The 15182-nt window shown below is 55.7% G+C and overlaps 1 protein-coding gene across 1 annotated transcript in view; it reads right to left on the reverse strand.

The window, feature by feature from the left end:
* Window positions 1-474: 474 nt before the first annotated feature.
* Window positions 475-15182, reverse strand: part of MYT1 (myelin transcription factor 1) — a 44404-nt gene continuing 29696 nt past the window's right edge. Inside the window, exons 14-22 of the mRNA XM_081557346.1 lie at window positions 15104-15166; window positions 14921-14989; window positions 10699-10761; window positions 10316-10399; window positions 6564-6785; window positions 5400-5491; window positions 4739-4842; window positions 2639-2782; window positions 475-2324 (exon numbers count right to left, since the gene is read on the reverse strand). Coding sequence (XP_081413472.1) covers window positions 2184-2324; window positions 2639-2782; window positions 4739-4842; window positions 5400-5491; window positions 6564-6785; window positions 10316-10399; window positions 10699-10761; window positions 14921-14989; window positions 15104-15166 — 982 coding nt within the window. The 3' untranslated portion in view covers window positions 475-2183. The remainder of the gene's footprint in view (window positions 2325-2638; window positions 2783-4738; window positions 4843-5399; window positions 5492-6563; window positions 6786-10315; window positions 10400-10698; window positions 10762-14920; window positions 14990-15103; window positions 15167-15182) is intronic.

Below are 15182 nucleotides of genomic sequence, written 5' to 3' on the forward strand. Positions count from 1 at the left end.
GCCACACCTGACACAAAAGTGTAAAGCAGTGAGAAGCCGCTGCAATCATAGCCGCCTTCACATATGGCGGAATCCAGGAGCTCTGAAAAGGCCACCAGAGAGCTCACTCTGCCTCCCCCTCCCACTTCCACTTTTCTCTCCCCTCCTCTCAACTGCCTCCCTCCAGAATGTCCAAACTCTCCCCTGCACAGGGCTTCCTCCTGAAGCCAGGAGAGGTGGCCTGGGGCAGCCCTCATTTCACACAGCCCCAGGCCAACAACACCAGCAGGAAGACTTCTTCTAACCCTAAGAGAAACCCCCAATTCACACATGTGCGATCTGTGACTCAGACCTCCCAGAAGGGCGGTTCCACAAGGGAAAAGTGGCTCCCACGCGTGCATCACGGAGGACCCACCCACCGCCCTCTCTCCAAGAAGGTGACCCCCAGAGCTCCCTGGACAGAATCGGCGCCCCCACCACAGACACGGCTCCCACTCACAGTCAGAGTGGACTTTTATTAGGAAATCACCCTGCAAACACACTGAGAAGTGCTGTGCTGTGGGGTCAGCGTTTCCTGAGGAAGGAGGATCACAGTATCAGAGCTGTCAGAGGACAGGAGCCTAGAGCGGGAGCTGCTCAGGGCGGCCTGCAGCCAGCGCCCCTCACAGCGATAGGACTCAGCCATCAAGAACCGGCACACAGACGCAACACGAGAGACACTCCAGAGCACACAGCTGCACTACACTTAAATAAACAATAAACACAGAATGCCACTTGCTGTCATCCGTGCCTGAAACAAAAGGAGCCAAAGGGATGAAGAGAACCAAAAAGTCTTTCTTTCCATTGGACCAAAGGGGAAATATCCCCAAATTATCAAAATTCCTCAGTTACAAAATACTTTTTAAAAACTCCATTATTAAAAAGAATAAATAACAAAATATATAAAAAATAACTCAGTTGCATTAAAATCATAACTAGAAGTTACAGCAAGATTTTTTGTGGCCCTTCTCATAGTCAAATAGTCAAGTTTGCTTTGATTTCATTTACTTCCCTCTCATATGTCCTGGTGTGGGGTCTAGGTAAAATAGTATAAAATTAATAAATAAAAATGTTAAATAAATAGCCAACATTAACATAAGAGGTTGTGAATATAAATACTTACATTTTGACAAAATTAAATAATTTACAGAATAATTAAACTAACTACTTTCTCATTTCTTCCAGGAAGTGCAATTTCTCTACTTTTAAATACTAACTTGGAATCGCAGTCACAGTTGGCTTGGACTCTATTTACATGTTAGGAACATTGTGTTTTTAACACATTAAATCAAAATTTATCTTCTTTTGAATCTCGAATGGATCTAAAAAGAAGTGACACCTTGGTGGTCTCCAGTCAGGAATTTATCCCCTGACCTTGCTGTCACTTCCCCCACCTCGGTAAAGCTCAGCCATGACCCAGTGATGGGCAGTAGTGGGTCACAGGCCAGGAGGGCACACAGCCAGCCAGAGGCCCTGACCTTGACCCTGACCTGGGTCTAAAGGCCGCAGCCTTGAGGGAGCCTGACCCTGAGCGCAGGGTCTGCGGGCTCCGCCAGAGGTGCTTCCCTGTGGAGCCGGCGCTGTCTTCAGGGTCCTGGGCCAGCTTCCTCCAGGCCTGTTCCTAACCTACCCTCTGGAACGCTGCTCTCTTCCATGCTTAACATAAAAGTGAATTAAAGGACAACAGGAAACACACTTGTCACAGCGGCCTCACCGCATGGGCGCGCTGGCCACTCCAGGCTGACTCGTCACACGCACCACCCGCCCGGCCAAGCTGCCCTCTCGGCCTTGACAGACAAAGGAATACTGTGGTTGCAGCTCCAAAACTTCCCTGAGAACCTTGTCCGTGAGTTTCCATTGGAGACTTCGAGCTTTCAGAAGCAAAAATAAATCACTTTGTAATACTTCACGCCCCGCACTCACACTGAGAGGTCAAGGCCTCTGGCCCGGCGTGTGCATCACATCAAGGGAGACGAGGATTTCCAGGCACTCCTCTGGCTAAACACTCCCACCCCCTCGCCGAGGCCACCCTGGGCTGCCAACGAGAAGTCACTGTGAGTGGGAATCTCCACTGGGAGGGCAGGGCTAGGGAGGTAAAAGACAGAGGCGAGTCGGGGTGCCCTGGGCGCCCCGAGTCAGCATGGTGGCTCCTCACACAAGGAGGCCTAGACCTGGATGCCCCTCACGGCCTGCTTGATGCTCTCGAGGAGGTCCTTGTTCTCAGGGTTCTGGTAGCACTCCTGGTTGGAGTACATGTCGGTGAGGGTGCTGACATAGGCGTCAAAATTCTGCTCACATATCGGCTCCTGGAGAACACAACTGGTTTAGCGAGGCCCGTCCATGGAGGGGCCCCAGGGTTTCCAGAAGCAATGGGCGTGGATGGGGGAGCCTCAGACCCAGGGAGCCCATGCCCCCAGAGATGAGCGCGCAGACCCACCACAGGCAGCACTCGGGCTGAGACCACCATGGCACAGGCTGCTCAGGATGCGACAGCCGCCATGGGCAGCAATCTGTCCGGGGTGGAGCCCTTCCAGGGGCAGAGGGGTGCCTGCCCTCCCCAAAGCCCCAGGACACAGGTGCCAGCGCAACTGGGGAGGCCACAGGGCTGCTAACTGCTTACCATGTGCGGAAGGCGGATGTTGGCAAGACTTTGGATGAGGGCCTGGCTCAGGCCCGACAGCTCCAGAAACAGGGCTTCGTTCTGTTCCTCGATGAGCTTGTTCTCCTCCTCGATGTTCTTCAGGCTTTTCTCCATGGACGAGATCTGCCAGACAGAGAAGAGAGCTGCTGCCTGGAGTGTCCTCCTGGGAGCAGGCCGGGCGTGCCCACTGGGCCATCTCATGTCCCTCCAGGAGAGGGCGAAGAGGCAGGAGCCTTATCACAGTGAGGGTTGGCAGTGCCGGTCCCTGGGTGGAGGGGGGGACACAGTGACTGAGCTAGGGGCTGGGGGGCCATGGCTTTCTGAGCCCAGCTGTCCTGTGGGGTGGAGAGGAGCACAGAAGGAGACACTGGGTTCACATCCCAGCCCACCACTGGCTTCCTGCTCTTCCTCTGTGGTGGAAACACTGTTCCCACCTTGTGGAACATCCCCACCAGAAAGACCAACCAAGTGCCTCATCAAGACTATGAAGGCAGCAGAGCAAACCACTGCCACTCTCGGCTGAATGGACCAGCACACCAAAGACCATCCTGGGGTTTCCAGCATAAACATGTCTTCTCTGGACCCAACAGGGCGCCAGGAGGGAGTCCGAAAGTTCTCCAGGGGCTCCAAGGCTTCCACATGGAACGGCAGAGGACAGAGGACAACTCCACCGGGCTGACGGCCATGGGCAGTCTCACCTGCTCTGGGTGCTGCAGGCACCACATGAGTCTCAAGAGTGTCAGAGCCCTGTGGGCAAGGCGGGCAGGAAGCCCACCCCAGGGCCTGGCCTGCAGCAGACATGCTTGGGAGGGCAGCCCCCAGCAAGCTCATCAGTGTGGATGGCGCCTCAGGCCATCCCTGGGGTGCAGGACTGTGAGCCCTTTTAGGAGGGGCTGGGGAGGAGCATCATGTTCTCCTTACCCAGTGACAAGGCTTTGGCTTTAAAAGGTTTGAGCAGAGGACCTGAGCCTGCCTTCCCTGCCCGAACTCTCTGGCAGGACACACAATGCAAAACTCCCTGGGGGGGGGGGGGGGACTCTGAGTCCTTCCAAAAGGACACTAGTGAATAATCTCTCTATAAGTAGGAGCATGCTGGCCAATAAAGAGAAACCAGAGCTGCTTTCCAAGGGTGCTGACACTGGGAGACGCCTTGGACTTCGAGAAGGAAAACAGCAGGGAAAAATATGGGGAAAGCCACCCAGAAGGGCGTCTCAGTGCCCAGAGACAGCCCCTGCACCCCCTCTCCACTTCCACTGCCTCTGAACTGGGGAGACGCTGCATGACAGGACAGAAATCCCTGCTGATCCTCATCAACTGGTGCTATTTTTACACCGGCTTCTGGGCAAGAGGAGGTCGACATAAAAGCCCGTCTGCCAGAGAAAGGAGGGGCCACAGAAGACACAAGGACTCCAGCATCTCACACTTCCCTGGTCCCCTCCACCCACCAACCCCATAGGGCCAGGTCACCTCCTTGTCCTTGGGGACATGGCCATGTGCAGCTGCTCCTCTGTGCCCCTATCTCTGCTACGGCCCCAACTCAGCAGCCAAGGAAGGGCATGTTCTTCTTTTCAAAATAAGAATTTCACTGTTTTTTGTTTTGAGTGTTCATTTTGGGGAACTCAGGGATAGGACACAGATGTAAGGCAATCTGTAACCCTGTCTCTCAGCACAGCAGTTCTTCCAGGTCAGACCCTGTGCAAATTGCTTTCCTTGTAGAAATGCATTCATCTTACAACAACCAAATGGGGCCGATTCTCGTATTACCCTCATCTGCCTGGGAGGACGTCAAGGCACACTCGGAATAAGAGGTCCACCAGGTCACTGAGCTGGTGTATGGCCATGCTAGGCTGGAACCCAGCTCCAGTCAGGTTCTGATGAACCACGCTGCGGTTCTGCTCCTACTAACCAACAGGATGATGGCTACCAGCACCTCAGGACTCCTGATGGGTGGAGCATGTGCTGAGCAGAATCTTGATGAGGGGCTGGGCCGCCCCCCCACCCCAGAAGAGAAGAGGAAGGATGGGAAGGACATCCTGGGTTTGAGCGCAGGTGGGGGCGAGGCGGGGCGGCACCACCCACCTGGGACTGTAGCTGCAGCATGGCAGCCTCCATCTCAGAGTTGGACTCGTTCAGGTCTCGAATCTCCTGGTTCAGCTGCTTGATCTCCTCATCGTTGTCAAGCACTACCCCAGAGAGAAATCTCAGTCGCAGTTCTTGCAAGGTTGGGAGGGGGTCAGTCAAGGCCTGCTTTCTAGATGGGCCTGAGGAGCCCTTTCGGAGTAGAAGCCCCAGTGGCTCGTGGCCCACATCTCAGACTGGGAAAGTGGCCACGTGTCAGCTGTGTGCCTCCAGGCCCTAGCCTTTGTGGGAAAACAGATACCTCCTGGGCAAGTGTTAATTGCTAAGATAAAAATGGAAGCTTTTCCAGATGGTGCTGGTTTCCTCCGCTTCCCTCTCATGAAGCCTGAAAACACAGGTCCACACTCCCCGAGAACACGGCTTCTGGTGCTGCCAGTAGGGCTCACCAAGCCCCAGGCTAGAGCGATGATGTCTATGCTGGGCACAGGGCAGCCAAATGTTCTGAGTCGAGGTGAGGGGCCCTGGCAGCTCAGCTCAAGAGCTCTGTCTCCACCACGACTCACTCCAGGAGGGGCTTTGCCTCTCGACCCATCTCTTGCCTAAACCACCCACCCACTCAGGTCCCAAGACCACATGCAGGGGGTGCAGGGGGCAGCCTCACCATCACTCGTCTTGAATTTCGTGCCAAGAACCTCATCCCCTGAGAGCTTTCCCTTCTTTCCTGCAAAGGTCGCTCTGGGACAGCCAGACAAGCTAGAAGCAAAGGTCATTCATGAAGACTAATCCAAGGTCATGCCTCACAGGCCAGTCTAAGGTCACAAGTCCCAGTGAGAGCTGGGCTGTTGGAGGACTATCCTGTTTGGAGAGTTGTCACTCATCTCTAGTGTCTCGGTCCTGGCTCCAAGCCCCCCACTCCCCCACTCCTCCAACAGCGCAGGCCATTCCCAGCTCAGGCCCCTGCCCTGAAGGTTTGTCCCCAGAGGCTCGAGGCAAGCACCACCTCTCAGAAAAGACCTCCTCACCCCTGCCTGCTCTATCTTCCCCACAGCGTCTCGCCAAACTAATAACATATTTGTTGGTTTGCAGTCTGTCTCTGCACCTGCCCTGACCACTCAGCTCCAGGAGGGCTGGTTGTCATCTTGTTCTCCAGAGACTGGTATTTGATGTGCTTTCAGCAATGGCTTGTGGAATGAATGAGTGAATTAATCTTAGAGGTGGAGAGATGAGGACAAAAAAAACAACATAGGAAAATGAGGTTTCTGACAGGACCAAGCAGCAACTCATGTGGCTTCCCAACACAGAGAGGAAGAGGGCTGGTGGGGCAAGACCCTCAGCGCCAGGGGCAGCATCAGGGCAGGTCAGAGCTGGACAGTGCTGCCCGGGCCGACTGTCGGGCATGGAGGGGTCCCTTGTAGAGCAAGGAAAGGCCTAGGCCCCACGTTCAAAGAAGAAATCCCAGTAGGAGGGACAGGGCGTGAGCTGTGACAACACTTTTCAGGAAAAGCCTCAGCCTGCTTTAAGAAAGTGTGTCCCAGACACAGGAGGGCTCTGCTCTCTCTTGCCAGAGGGACTCCATGGGATGTATAAAGGGGTCTTAGGACAGTAGACACCTGGGTGACACGTCACACAGGCCGTCACGTGGTCCCAGCAGGTTTCCATGGCTTCCCCCAGGTGGCTATCAATTTGGGTCTTTTTCCTCAAGAAACTACTGTTCTCACCTGGGTCAGACACATCCCTGGTCTGGCACATCCCTTGGGAGCCTTGCCACCGTCCCACAGCTGGGGTCTCTCCTGGGTGACAGAAGAGTGGGGGTGGGGACAATCACCTGCGGTGGGTGAGGAAGCTCCCATTGGCGTGACCGGAGCCATCGCAACCCGGGGTGGGGCAGGCAGGCCCCTCATTCTTCAGGGACTTCCAGGAGAAAGACGAGCCATTGAGGGAACCCTCTTTCTGCCTCCGAGCTGCCAGCGGGCAGCCCGACGCACTTCTGTGAGAGGCGTATTTGCCGCTGATGTGACCAAGCCCCACACAGCCTGGAACTGGGCACCTGGGCACAGAGAGGTCAGAAGTGAACACTGGGTGCTGGAGCTTGAAGAGGAGCCCAGAGACCCCGCCAAGCCAGACCCTGAGACGTGCTGGTGTCCCCTGGATAAACTAGCAGAGGGCTCGCACTCCCTCTTCAGCCTCAGCCTCACATCCCCTGTGTGGCTTGGGGGTCAGCAGCCACCTTCTCTCCCTGTCCCTCAGCAGCAGTGACCCCAGGGGGCCTGGAGCTGACTCTTGGTGGCCTCCTGGTCCACACCTGGACCTTGCTGCCAGCATCATTCTGTATCACCCCAGAGACCACTTGCTGGGAGCTTGCTCTGAGCACTAGCCATTTGTCAACGCTTTCTACGGCCGCCGCAGACCCGAAAGTCACAGTGGACCCAGTTCACAGAGAGGTCCCTGGGATACAGACAAGTCAGAGGCAGGAAGCCCCCAGAGGTGGCAAGGCTGGGGGTGGTGCGCTGCCTGGTGGCCCCCACACTCTGCCCTCATCTTGAGAGGGTTAACAGCCTGGGTAGGAAGGCTAGAGGTCCCCAAGCCGCAGGAAGAAACAAACTTCAAGTGGCAAACGTTTTTTTTTTTCTCTTTTCTCTTCTAATCCTGTGTTGTCATGGCAACACCTGGTTCCACCTGAACTGAACTTTATCTCAAACCTTGAGCTAACCAATGTGTTTTTCTTATGGAAATGTTTTCTTTTATGCTACATTAATGAAAGTATGTATTTGCTTGGAAATCTGTCTTTATTCAAGATCCATGTCAATTGTTCTATGGCCAGGCATGACTGCCCTTGTGCCACTCTGTGTCAAAATGCGTGTTGTGGGAGAGGGGCCTGGTGCAACTCGCTCAGTCTCGAGGCATTTCTTTTATCTGATCAGCAGCTTGCCAACAGGTATAAAACGCCTTGCTAAAAACTAGCAAGGGGGCACTCTTTCTGTTCCCTTTGATGTCTGCGTCAGCCACTTTCTCCATCCATTTTATACTTTAATAAAACTTTGCTACACAAAATCTCTGAGTGATCAAGCCTCATCTCTGGCCACCAATCGAATTCCTCTCCTCCAGAAGCCACGAATCCCAGCGTCATTCACGGCTCACAGCAGCAACCTTTCAGTCTCAGAAGTGGCCTCCTCGGCTGGGACCATCCTCACCTGTCCCCTCTCGTGGCTCTTCTTTCTTATCCAGCCCAGCCACATGGGCCCAGACATGAGGGTTGTCCACTGAGCTGGTCCAAGGCCACTGTAGCCCCAATCCAGAACAGAGTCACTCCCAGGGGCCCCTGCAGGGGGCTTGGGGAGGTTGCAATCTATGTCCCCCCCCCACACTTGGACACCTCCCAACTGTGGGGTTCCAGAGGACTCCTGGGCTGGGCCTTCTGAGGTGCCCGTGAGGCTGACATCACAGGATCAAAAAGCCAAGTGAGAGGCGCCTCTTCAAGTCACCACACAGATGAACCCAGGCTCTGCTTTCCCGTTCTCTTTGCAGAACCCTAGCCTTCACCTCAGGAGGGGCCACAGGCGCCCCCAGGAAGTGCACTCATGACACGCTGCAGCAGCACTGCTGGTCTCTCCCTCCACACCCTGGGTCCAAATCTTCAGTGTCCGGTGACCTCTCGTTAAGTTGTGTAGCGCACCCAGGGGACCCTCGGTCAGAGGCACAGCTCTTTGGTTCAGTGCCAGTGCAGCCGGGGACAGTGCGGCCTCCCCACAGTGATGGACGTGCAGCTCCCAACCTCCACATGGGAACCTCCAGAGACTTTCATGGTCAGTTATCTACTTGTGGCCAAAGGGATTTACCACAAAGCGCTGACCCGCCTTAATCTCAAAAGCTGCAGACACAAGATGTCATAAAAGGGACCCTGCCTCCACCAGCCCCTACACATCACAGCCAGTGCCTGCCAGCCACGTCACTTCAAGCAGTAGGAACCAGAGCACTGATTAAAGTTTCTGCTGCCGTCTGCACTTGTGTAAAGACGCTCATCAATTATAAATATGGGTAAATTTTATGGCTAGGGAGGAGGTCCTATAAAACAGAGGCACTATGTGGATGGCCTCTTTTCCTTGCCATGGAGCCATTAGAAACTTCATCCATCCTATAAATGCTGAACTATTTCTAGAAGTCACATTCTCCACTTGGCTGCAAATTCTCAAGTTTTTTTTTTAAAAAGCAAAGTTGACAGCACATCAGGAAGAGGAAAACCATTTTTCCCAGTTAATGTGAAAAATGCTGATCTTGATTTTAATCGTTTGCAAATGCAGCACAATTCACTTATCACACCAGCAGGATCCCTGCTAAATCCATAACAGCAAAGCATTTATATGATCACAGGCAAATTCCTAGATTCTTGGAAGAAAAAAATATTCTTTATCCACCCTCTCATTTGGTAGGCAGCATTCACAATACCAACTACCAGTATTTTGCATTTTTGATTTAGTATTCATTACATTTTTACTGTATAAATTAAATAAACAAGTCACTGCCTTATTACAGCAAACAGCTGGTAGGGCCGTCCTCTTTGAAGGGCATAACACTGGTCAATTTGGCCCCTTCTCTGTGGCCAAGCAGATGTTTGGGCCACAGCTGGGCTGAGCTCCCTGGAGAAGCCAGCACAACTCCGGCCAGGTCAAGCCCCTCTGCAGAGGTGAGTGTCAGCTGTTTTGGCAGACCTGCTTCCCGTGGACCTGCCCAGCCAAGCTACTCCAGTACCTGGGCCACCAGGCAGCCAGAGTCATTCTCTTCCAGTCCTCACCTGCCCCGGCGGGACCCACCGCCTGCTCTACCCGTTGTCAGCTCTGAAAGTCCTGGGCAAATTGGGTGGTGGGTCACCCTGCTTGCACCTGTGGCACCTGCAAGTGGGGAGCCTGAGGGGCAGGGTCCCTTCTGGAAGGATAAGTACCAGCCGCACCAGGTGAGTCCGGGTCAGGGTTCATGACAGGGCAGCAACCCCCAGGGAGAAGGTCGGTAGAGGTCAGGGACACTGTTCACTTAAGGCCCAGGATGTCTCTCTCCTCCCAAGAGGACTGTCGACTCCCAGTTCAGAATGACCCTCCCAGGCCCCCTCACTGCACATCAGCTCCCTGCAGAGGCGTGGGGACTCACAGATGCACACAATTCAAAGGCTCCCTGTCCTTCTAACCACACTCTCCTCCTTGACTCCTACACTGACCCCTCCCACCAGACCAGAAGCCACGCAGGCTGTAGTGCCCGTGAGTGCCCGGGGTGGCCCACGCCCTGAGGCCCAGGCCCAAATGCCCTAGGTGCACAGGAGGCAGGGCACTCTGCCTCTCTCGGCCCATCAAACACCACAGACCTGAGAAGTCCAGACAGGAGCCCATGCACGCAGGTGTCCTCCACATAATGCACATGGCTCCCACCTGCGAGGTTGTCCCTGTGCATAGTCTGAGCACGTCGGTAAAAATGGGCCTTGTCACAGCTGTATCAAAGCAATAGAGTCTAGAAGGGGCTTTTAAAATGATAAAATACAGGGAAACCCCAAGTCTGCACAGCAGCCAGGCGGCCAGCAGGACCCCCACTCACTTCATCAGCTCAGGGTCTTCCTTGTCGTCCTTCGCAGGTGTGGCCTTGGCTCCACTTTTCTTGGCACGAGGGCAGCCTGACAAGCTGGTTTTACAAGAGGAAAAAATGCCACAGAGGTTTAAGGACAGCAACTTCTCAACCCACCTGCCTCCCCCCACCCCTCAGGCTCTGTGGGCAGCAAGGCCATGTCCAGGAAGCGGCCCCCAGTTCTGGCCAGAGGGTACCCCAATCAGCTCTGAGAACATCAACAATTGAGACTCGAGGGAAGAAACGGGCCCAGGGTGCAGCAGCGCTAATGCGTCACTTGGATCCTGGAACTTCATCAGTCTGAGGAGACCCCCACTCTGCTGGCCCGGCACCCAGAGCACCTAGGACAGGCTCACCTCCGGTGCGATGCGTAGTTCCCCGTTATGTGGCCTGAGCCATCGCAGCCGGGCGTGGGGCACCTGTGGAGGACAGCGTGGCTGAGACCAGAGCTGCGGAAGTCACTCAGCCGCAGACCATACTTGGCCCTCGACAGCCCTGCCACTGAGGTCTCACATAGTCATGACCTCCAGGCCTCAGAACTTGGCACCCTGTCTCTCTAGGGGGACCAGGAGGGCCAGGAGAGAACACATTCCCCTGCAGGGCGGTGGGCTCCCAACTCAGCCTCCTGCAAAGGACCAGGCTGGATGAGAAGGCTCCAGAACACCTGTGGGCCTTTAAGTGTGCTCTCAAGATGCAAACCTAGCACCTAGGACCGGCTCATCCTCCTTGAGGTTGCTGGAGAAGGACTGCCTGTGCTCACAGACGGCTGTACCGAGCACCTGAGACTCACCACCCCTAGCCCTGGCAATGTTGGGGCATCACCCCCACTTGGCAAGCGCCCAAGGTTTTCGAGAGGTGGCTGGCACCAGTGGAAGGGAGCTGGGGAGGCACAGAACACAAAAGTCTGACTCTCTACACCCAAAACGTTTGGTGAATATATCATGTCGAAGGTAGAAATCCCCTTTAATACACGAGCCTGAGCTATTTTTCCCTGAGCATCCAGTGACGAAACATGGATCAGTTTCTGCTGGCATCAGAGCACTGGTTCCCAACCCTGCATGTGGTCCTCGGGATGCCTCCTCCAGGATGGGCCTGCCGCTCACGCCTTGTCTCTTGTGAAGGCCCAATTCCATCCTGTGTGACCCAGCAGGACCCTGGTGCTTATCTGCCATTTCTGGCTTCATCCTCACACAGAGAGTGAGCTGTGGAGCCAAGGCCATTCCTCAGCACAAAACTGGCCCCAGAGGGTGGTGGGGCAGTGCACCAGCTGGAGCGGGGCAAGGACATTGAAGTTGGCCTGTCAATCAGTGGAGGCTGCCTCGTGCCCAGGCTCTGGCACGTCCAAGGCCCCTCCTCTCCATCCTCCTCCCCGATGTCCACAGGCCGACACTGCCACCCCCATTAGGCTGGCATGGCAACACAGAGGGGCTAGATCCCTGGCGGCCTCCTTCCCAGCCCCTCAGACCTTCTTGAGGTGCCCTCCTCGTCCCTGCCCCAAGGGCCACCCATCGATGCTTCCCTGGCCTGGCAGTTGGCCAAGGGGTCAGTCTCCCTCATGTCGGGCTTTGGGGTGACTCAGACCCCACTGAGATTATGATGCCCCCCACCTCAGTCATGTGTGGTCACATTTCAACCCACATCTGGGGCAAGGAGGCTTCTGCGTTTTAATGGAAATCACCCACCACCTCCATCCAGTTTCAGCATCACCCGTTCAAATGAACCCCAGCTGCCAGGACCTCCTGCTCTGACACTCTGCGTCTCTGCGTGGCCTGAGGTCCTCAGGCTCCAGCTGCTCAAGAAGGTCCCCTGGACTACACTGTGAGGACCAGGGAGTCCTTTGCCTGGCCCTCTGCACTGAGGCCCAGGCCCTGTGACATCCTCAGCAAGGACAGTCCTTCTCCCCGCTCCTTTTCAGCTGCAGAACACAGGGCTCAGCGCTGTAGGCAGTGGCCAGGGTGGTGGGTTCACGGCAGCCCCCAGCCTCTGTGGCTGTGAGTGAGACACTCGTCTGTGAGTGACACCCTTGCAGGGTGCAGCCCCTGGCAGTGCCTGGGAGGAGGTCTTGGTCAGGGGAGCGACTCAATGAGAACATGCACATGAGGGCACTTCCATTCCAGGAAGGCAGGATTCCCCCCACCTTCCATCAGGTGCCAGCCTGATGTCATGGTTTTTCCCCAAGAGTTGTGTCCAAGAGAAGATGATGTCACGTGGCTGGAGAAACAAGTGTCTGCACTGGCCACTGGCCACGCCGGCCACCATCTCTTCTGAGTGCGTTGTCTGGGCCAGAGGATGACGCTAGGCAGCTTAGCTCACACCAGACCTCACCCTGCCGCTATCCAAGTCCCGTGGCCAGGGCAGGGGCTGTCCCCCAACCTGTGCAGAGCTCCCCCATCATGGTCCAGCAGGGTGTGTGACTGTGCTCATAAGCCCCACACATGGAGTGAGCCATGTGGCCCGAGGTACCCAAGTCCCCAGATCCTGACCACATGGGACACTTGGAAGGGAAGAATAAATGCCCTTGGATTGTGATCAAAACACAGAAAACACTTCATCTGCGACTGTCACTGCACCCAAGTGTTGGTGGGGGGCTGCCAAAGAAGACTCATTTGCGAGGCATGGCACGGGTGCCTTTGCCCCTCCGTGGTTGGGTTTCCTTCACCCGACACTGCCACAAAGCTGATCAAGGTGCCAGACACCCACTGGGCAGGGGAAGGAGAGAAGAACATGGGGGAGCCAGGCCACATCCACGCTGTGGCCTGAAGCAGGTGAGGAGTAGCCTCCACAGGAGGACTCCCGGGGGAAAGAAGCACTTCAGAGGCAGTTGGGGAGTAATTTGTTTCACACAAGGAACACTTTCCGTCACCAACTTCCAAACAAGTTTGGATTACAGTTCTTCACAGGCTCTCCATCTCAGAAGGGCGCTGACCCTCCCTACTGGCCACGTTTCTGGACCCAGACCAAGGGCCAAGTCCATGTGTCACTTCCAGGAACCCTGACCAACTGCTCTGCAGGAAAAGGGCTACTGAGGGCAGGCGGTCACTTCTAGAATTCCACCACCCTCAAGCTGGAAAACCACAGAAACTGATCAGTTAGAAAAGCAAGTCGAATTGGAAAAGGAAACAGGAGAAAGAATCATGAGAAAGATGGTAAAAGAAGAGAGGAAGGAAAGAGGGAAGAGGGGGGTGGGGAAGAGCATTCCAAGCCTACAGGCCTGAGGGTCTCATTGCATTTCTGGAGTTGGACACTTGGGGTCAGCGAGCACATATGTGAACCTGCCTCAGAACATGCTAGTGTCAAAACTGATAAAACTCCTGGAAACATGCTTCTGGTCATGAACTCTGCCCAGCCTTGTGTGTGGGACTGGAAGACCTCACTGGTAAAACAGGTAACGACATGCTTCTACTAGGACCAGACAGGCTCCCCAGAGCCACAGAAGTGAGGCTGGCAGGACCCACTGCTCAGACAGACCTGGAGCTTCCTGCCCGTTTTAAGTCAGTGCAGGTCCCTGGAGGCTTCTGGCAGCCGTAGCTCCACATCTCAAAGGCACCAGAGCCCCAGATCAGGCTGAGTCAGTGAAATCTGGCCTGGATGCAGGGCCCCCAACACAGAGGCCCAGAGTGGGAGAAATCCCCTGGAGAGGGAGTGACCTGAGGGGCCAAGAGGGGGCCCTCCTTCCACAACCTCGGTTCAGCCTGGGAGCACAGGGTCAGCACTATGTGGCTCAGGGCCACACCAGCCGCGATGTCACATCTCAACTAAAGGCATGAAATCAAAGGCCATCACGATCCCCAACTCCAGCCCCAGAAGGATGCTGAGAGCCAGGAAACCTCTGGGTGCGTGCTCCTCGCTCGAACAAGGCTGTCAGTCAGAGTGGCTGGTGCCACTGGGCTGCCCTGCCCGGTTGTCAGGGGCAGGAGGAGCAAAAGCAGAGAGCAGGCACAGCAAAAAGGAAGGGTGAGCATAGAGGTGAGGCGTGGAGTGGGGGGCACCAGGGGCCAAGACAGAAGCAGCTGGAAGGGGTGCAGGAGGAAGGACAAGCACGGAGTTTCTCGGCCATCACCAGCATCCAGTCCACTTAGCAAGAGCTACACAGCCTGCAGCCCTCTGAGCCACGAGACTTACAAGCCATGGCCAGTCCGGGACTTCTCCCAGATCTCCACAGCAGGGGAAAGCAGGCCCAGACAGCAGCCCATCAGGGGTCCTCAGGAGAGGGAGAGAATGGGCCGGGCCACTAGGAGCCAGAGGCAGGTCTTACATCCTGTTGGCCCTCCCGACCCTCAGCCCTCAGAGAGGCTGGCAGGGCCGAGGGGAGCACAGGACCCCGTAGCAGCCCTGGGCCTGAGGGGACAGGCAGACAGCAGTGCTCAGAGCAGAGAGAGACAGGCAGAGTGGCGAGAATCCCAGCCAAGCAGAATCAGCCCGTCCATGGCCCTGCCTCTGCCCCACGGCCCTGCACCTCTGGCTGGGGCCGGTCTGGTGCCGGAGCCCTCGAGAAGGCTGATTTGGGCTGGAGCCTCATGAAAGTGAGCAGAGCAAGGAAGCCACCCCAGAGATGGGAGGCCAGGAGGGCAGACATACTTGAGGTCAGCAGAATGGGCAGCCATGAGGTTTCTGAGGCTCTTGTCAGCAAGAGGGCAACCAGAGAGGCTGAAAGAGAAGAGATGGGATATTGGGATGAGCCAAAGAGGGGGAGCAGAGCAGCAGAGGGAGAAGACCCACCACACAGCACCCAGGCCAGGCGGACCCAAGCGGGGGACGAACCTGCGGTGGGAGGCATAGTTCCCAGTGATGTGGCCACTGCCGTCACAGCCAGGGGTGGGGCAGCTGGACAAAGGAAACA

This window comes from Giraffa tippelskirchi, chromosome 13 (genome assembly GCF_054371585.1).
Source record: "Giraffa tippelskirchi isolate mGirTip1 chromosome 13, T2T-mGirTip1v1.2.pri, whole genome shotgun sequence".
Classification (NCBI taxonomy): Eukaryota; Metazoa; Chordata; class Mammalia; order Artiodactyla; family Giraffidae; genus Giraffa; species Giraffa tippelskirchi.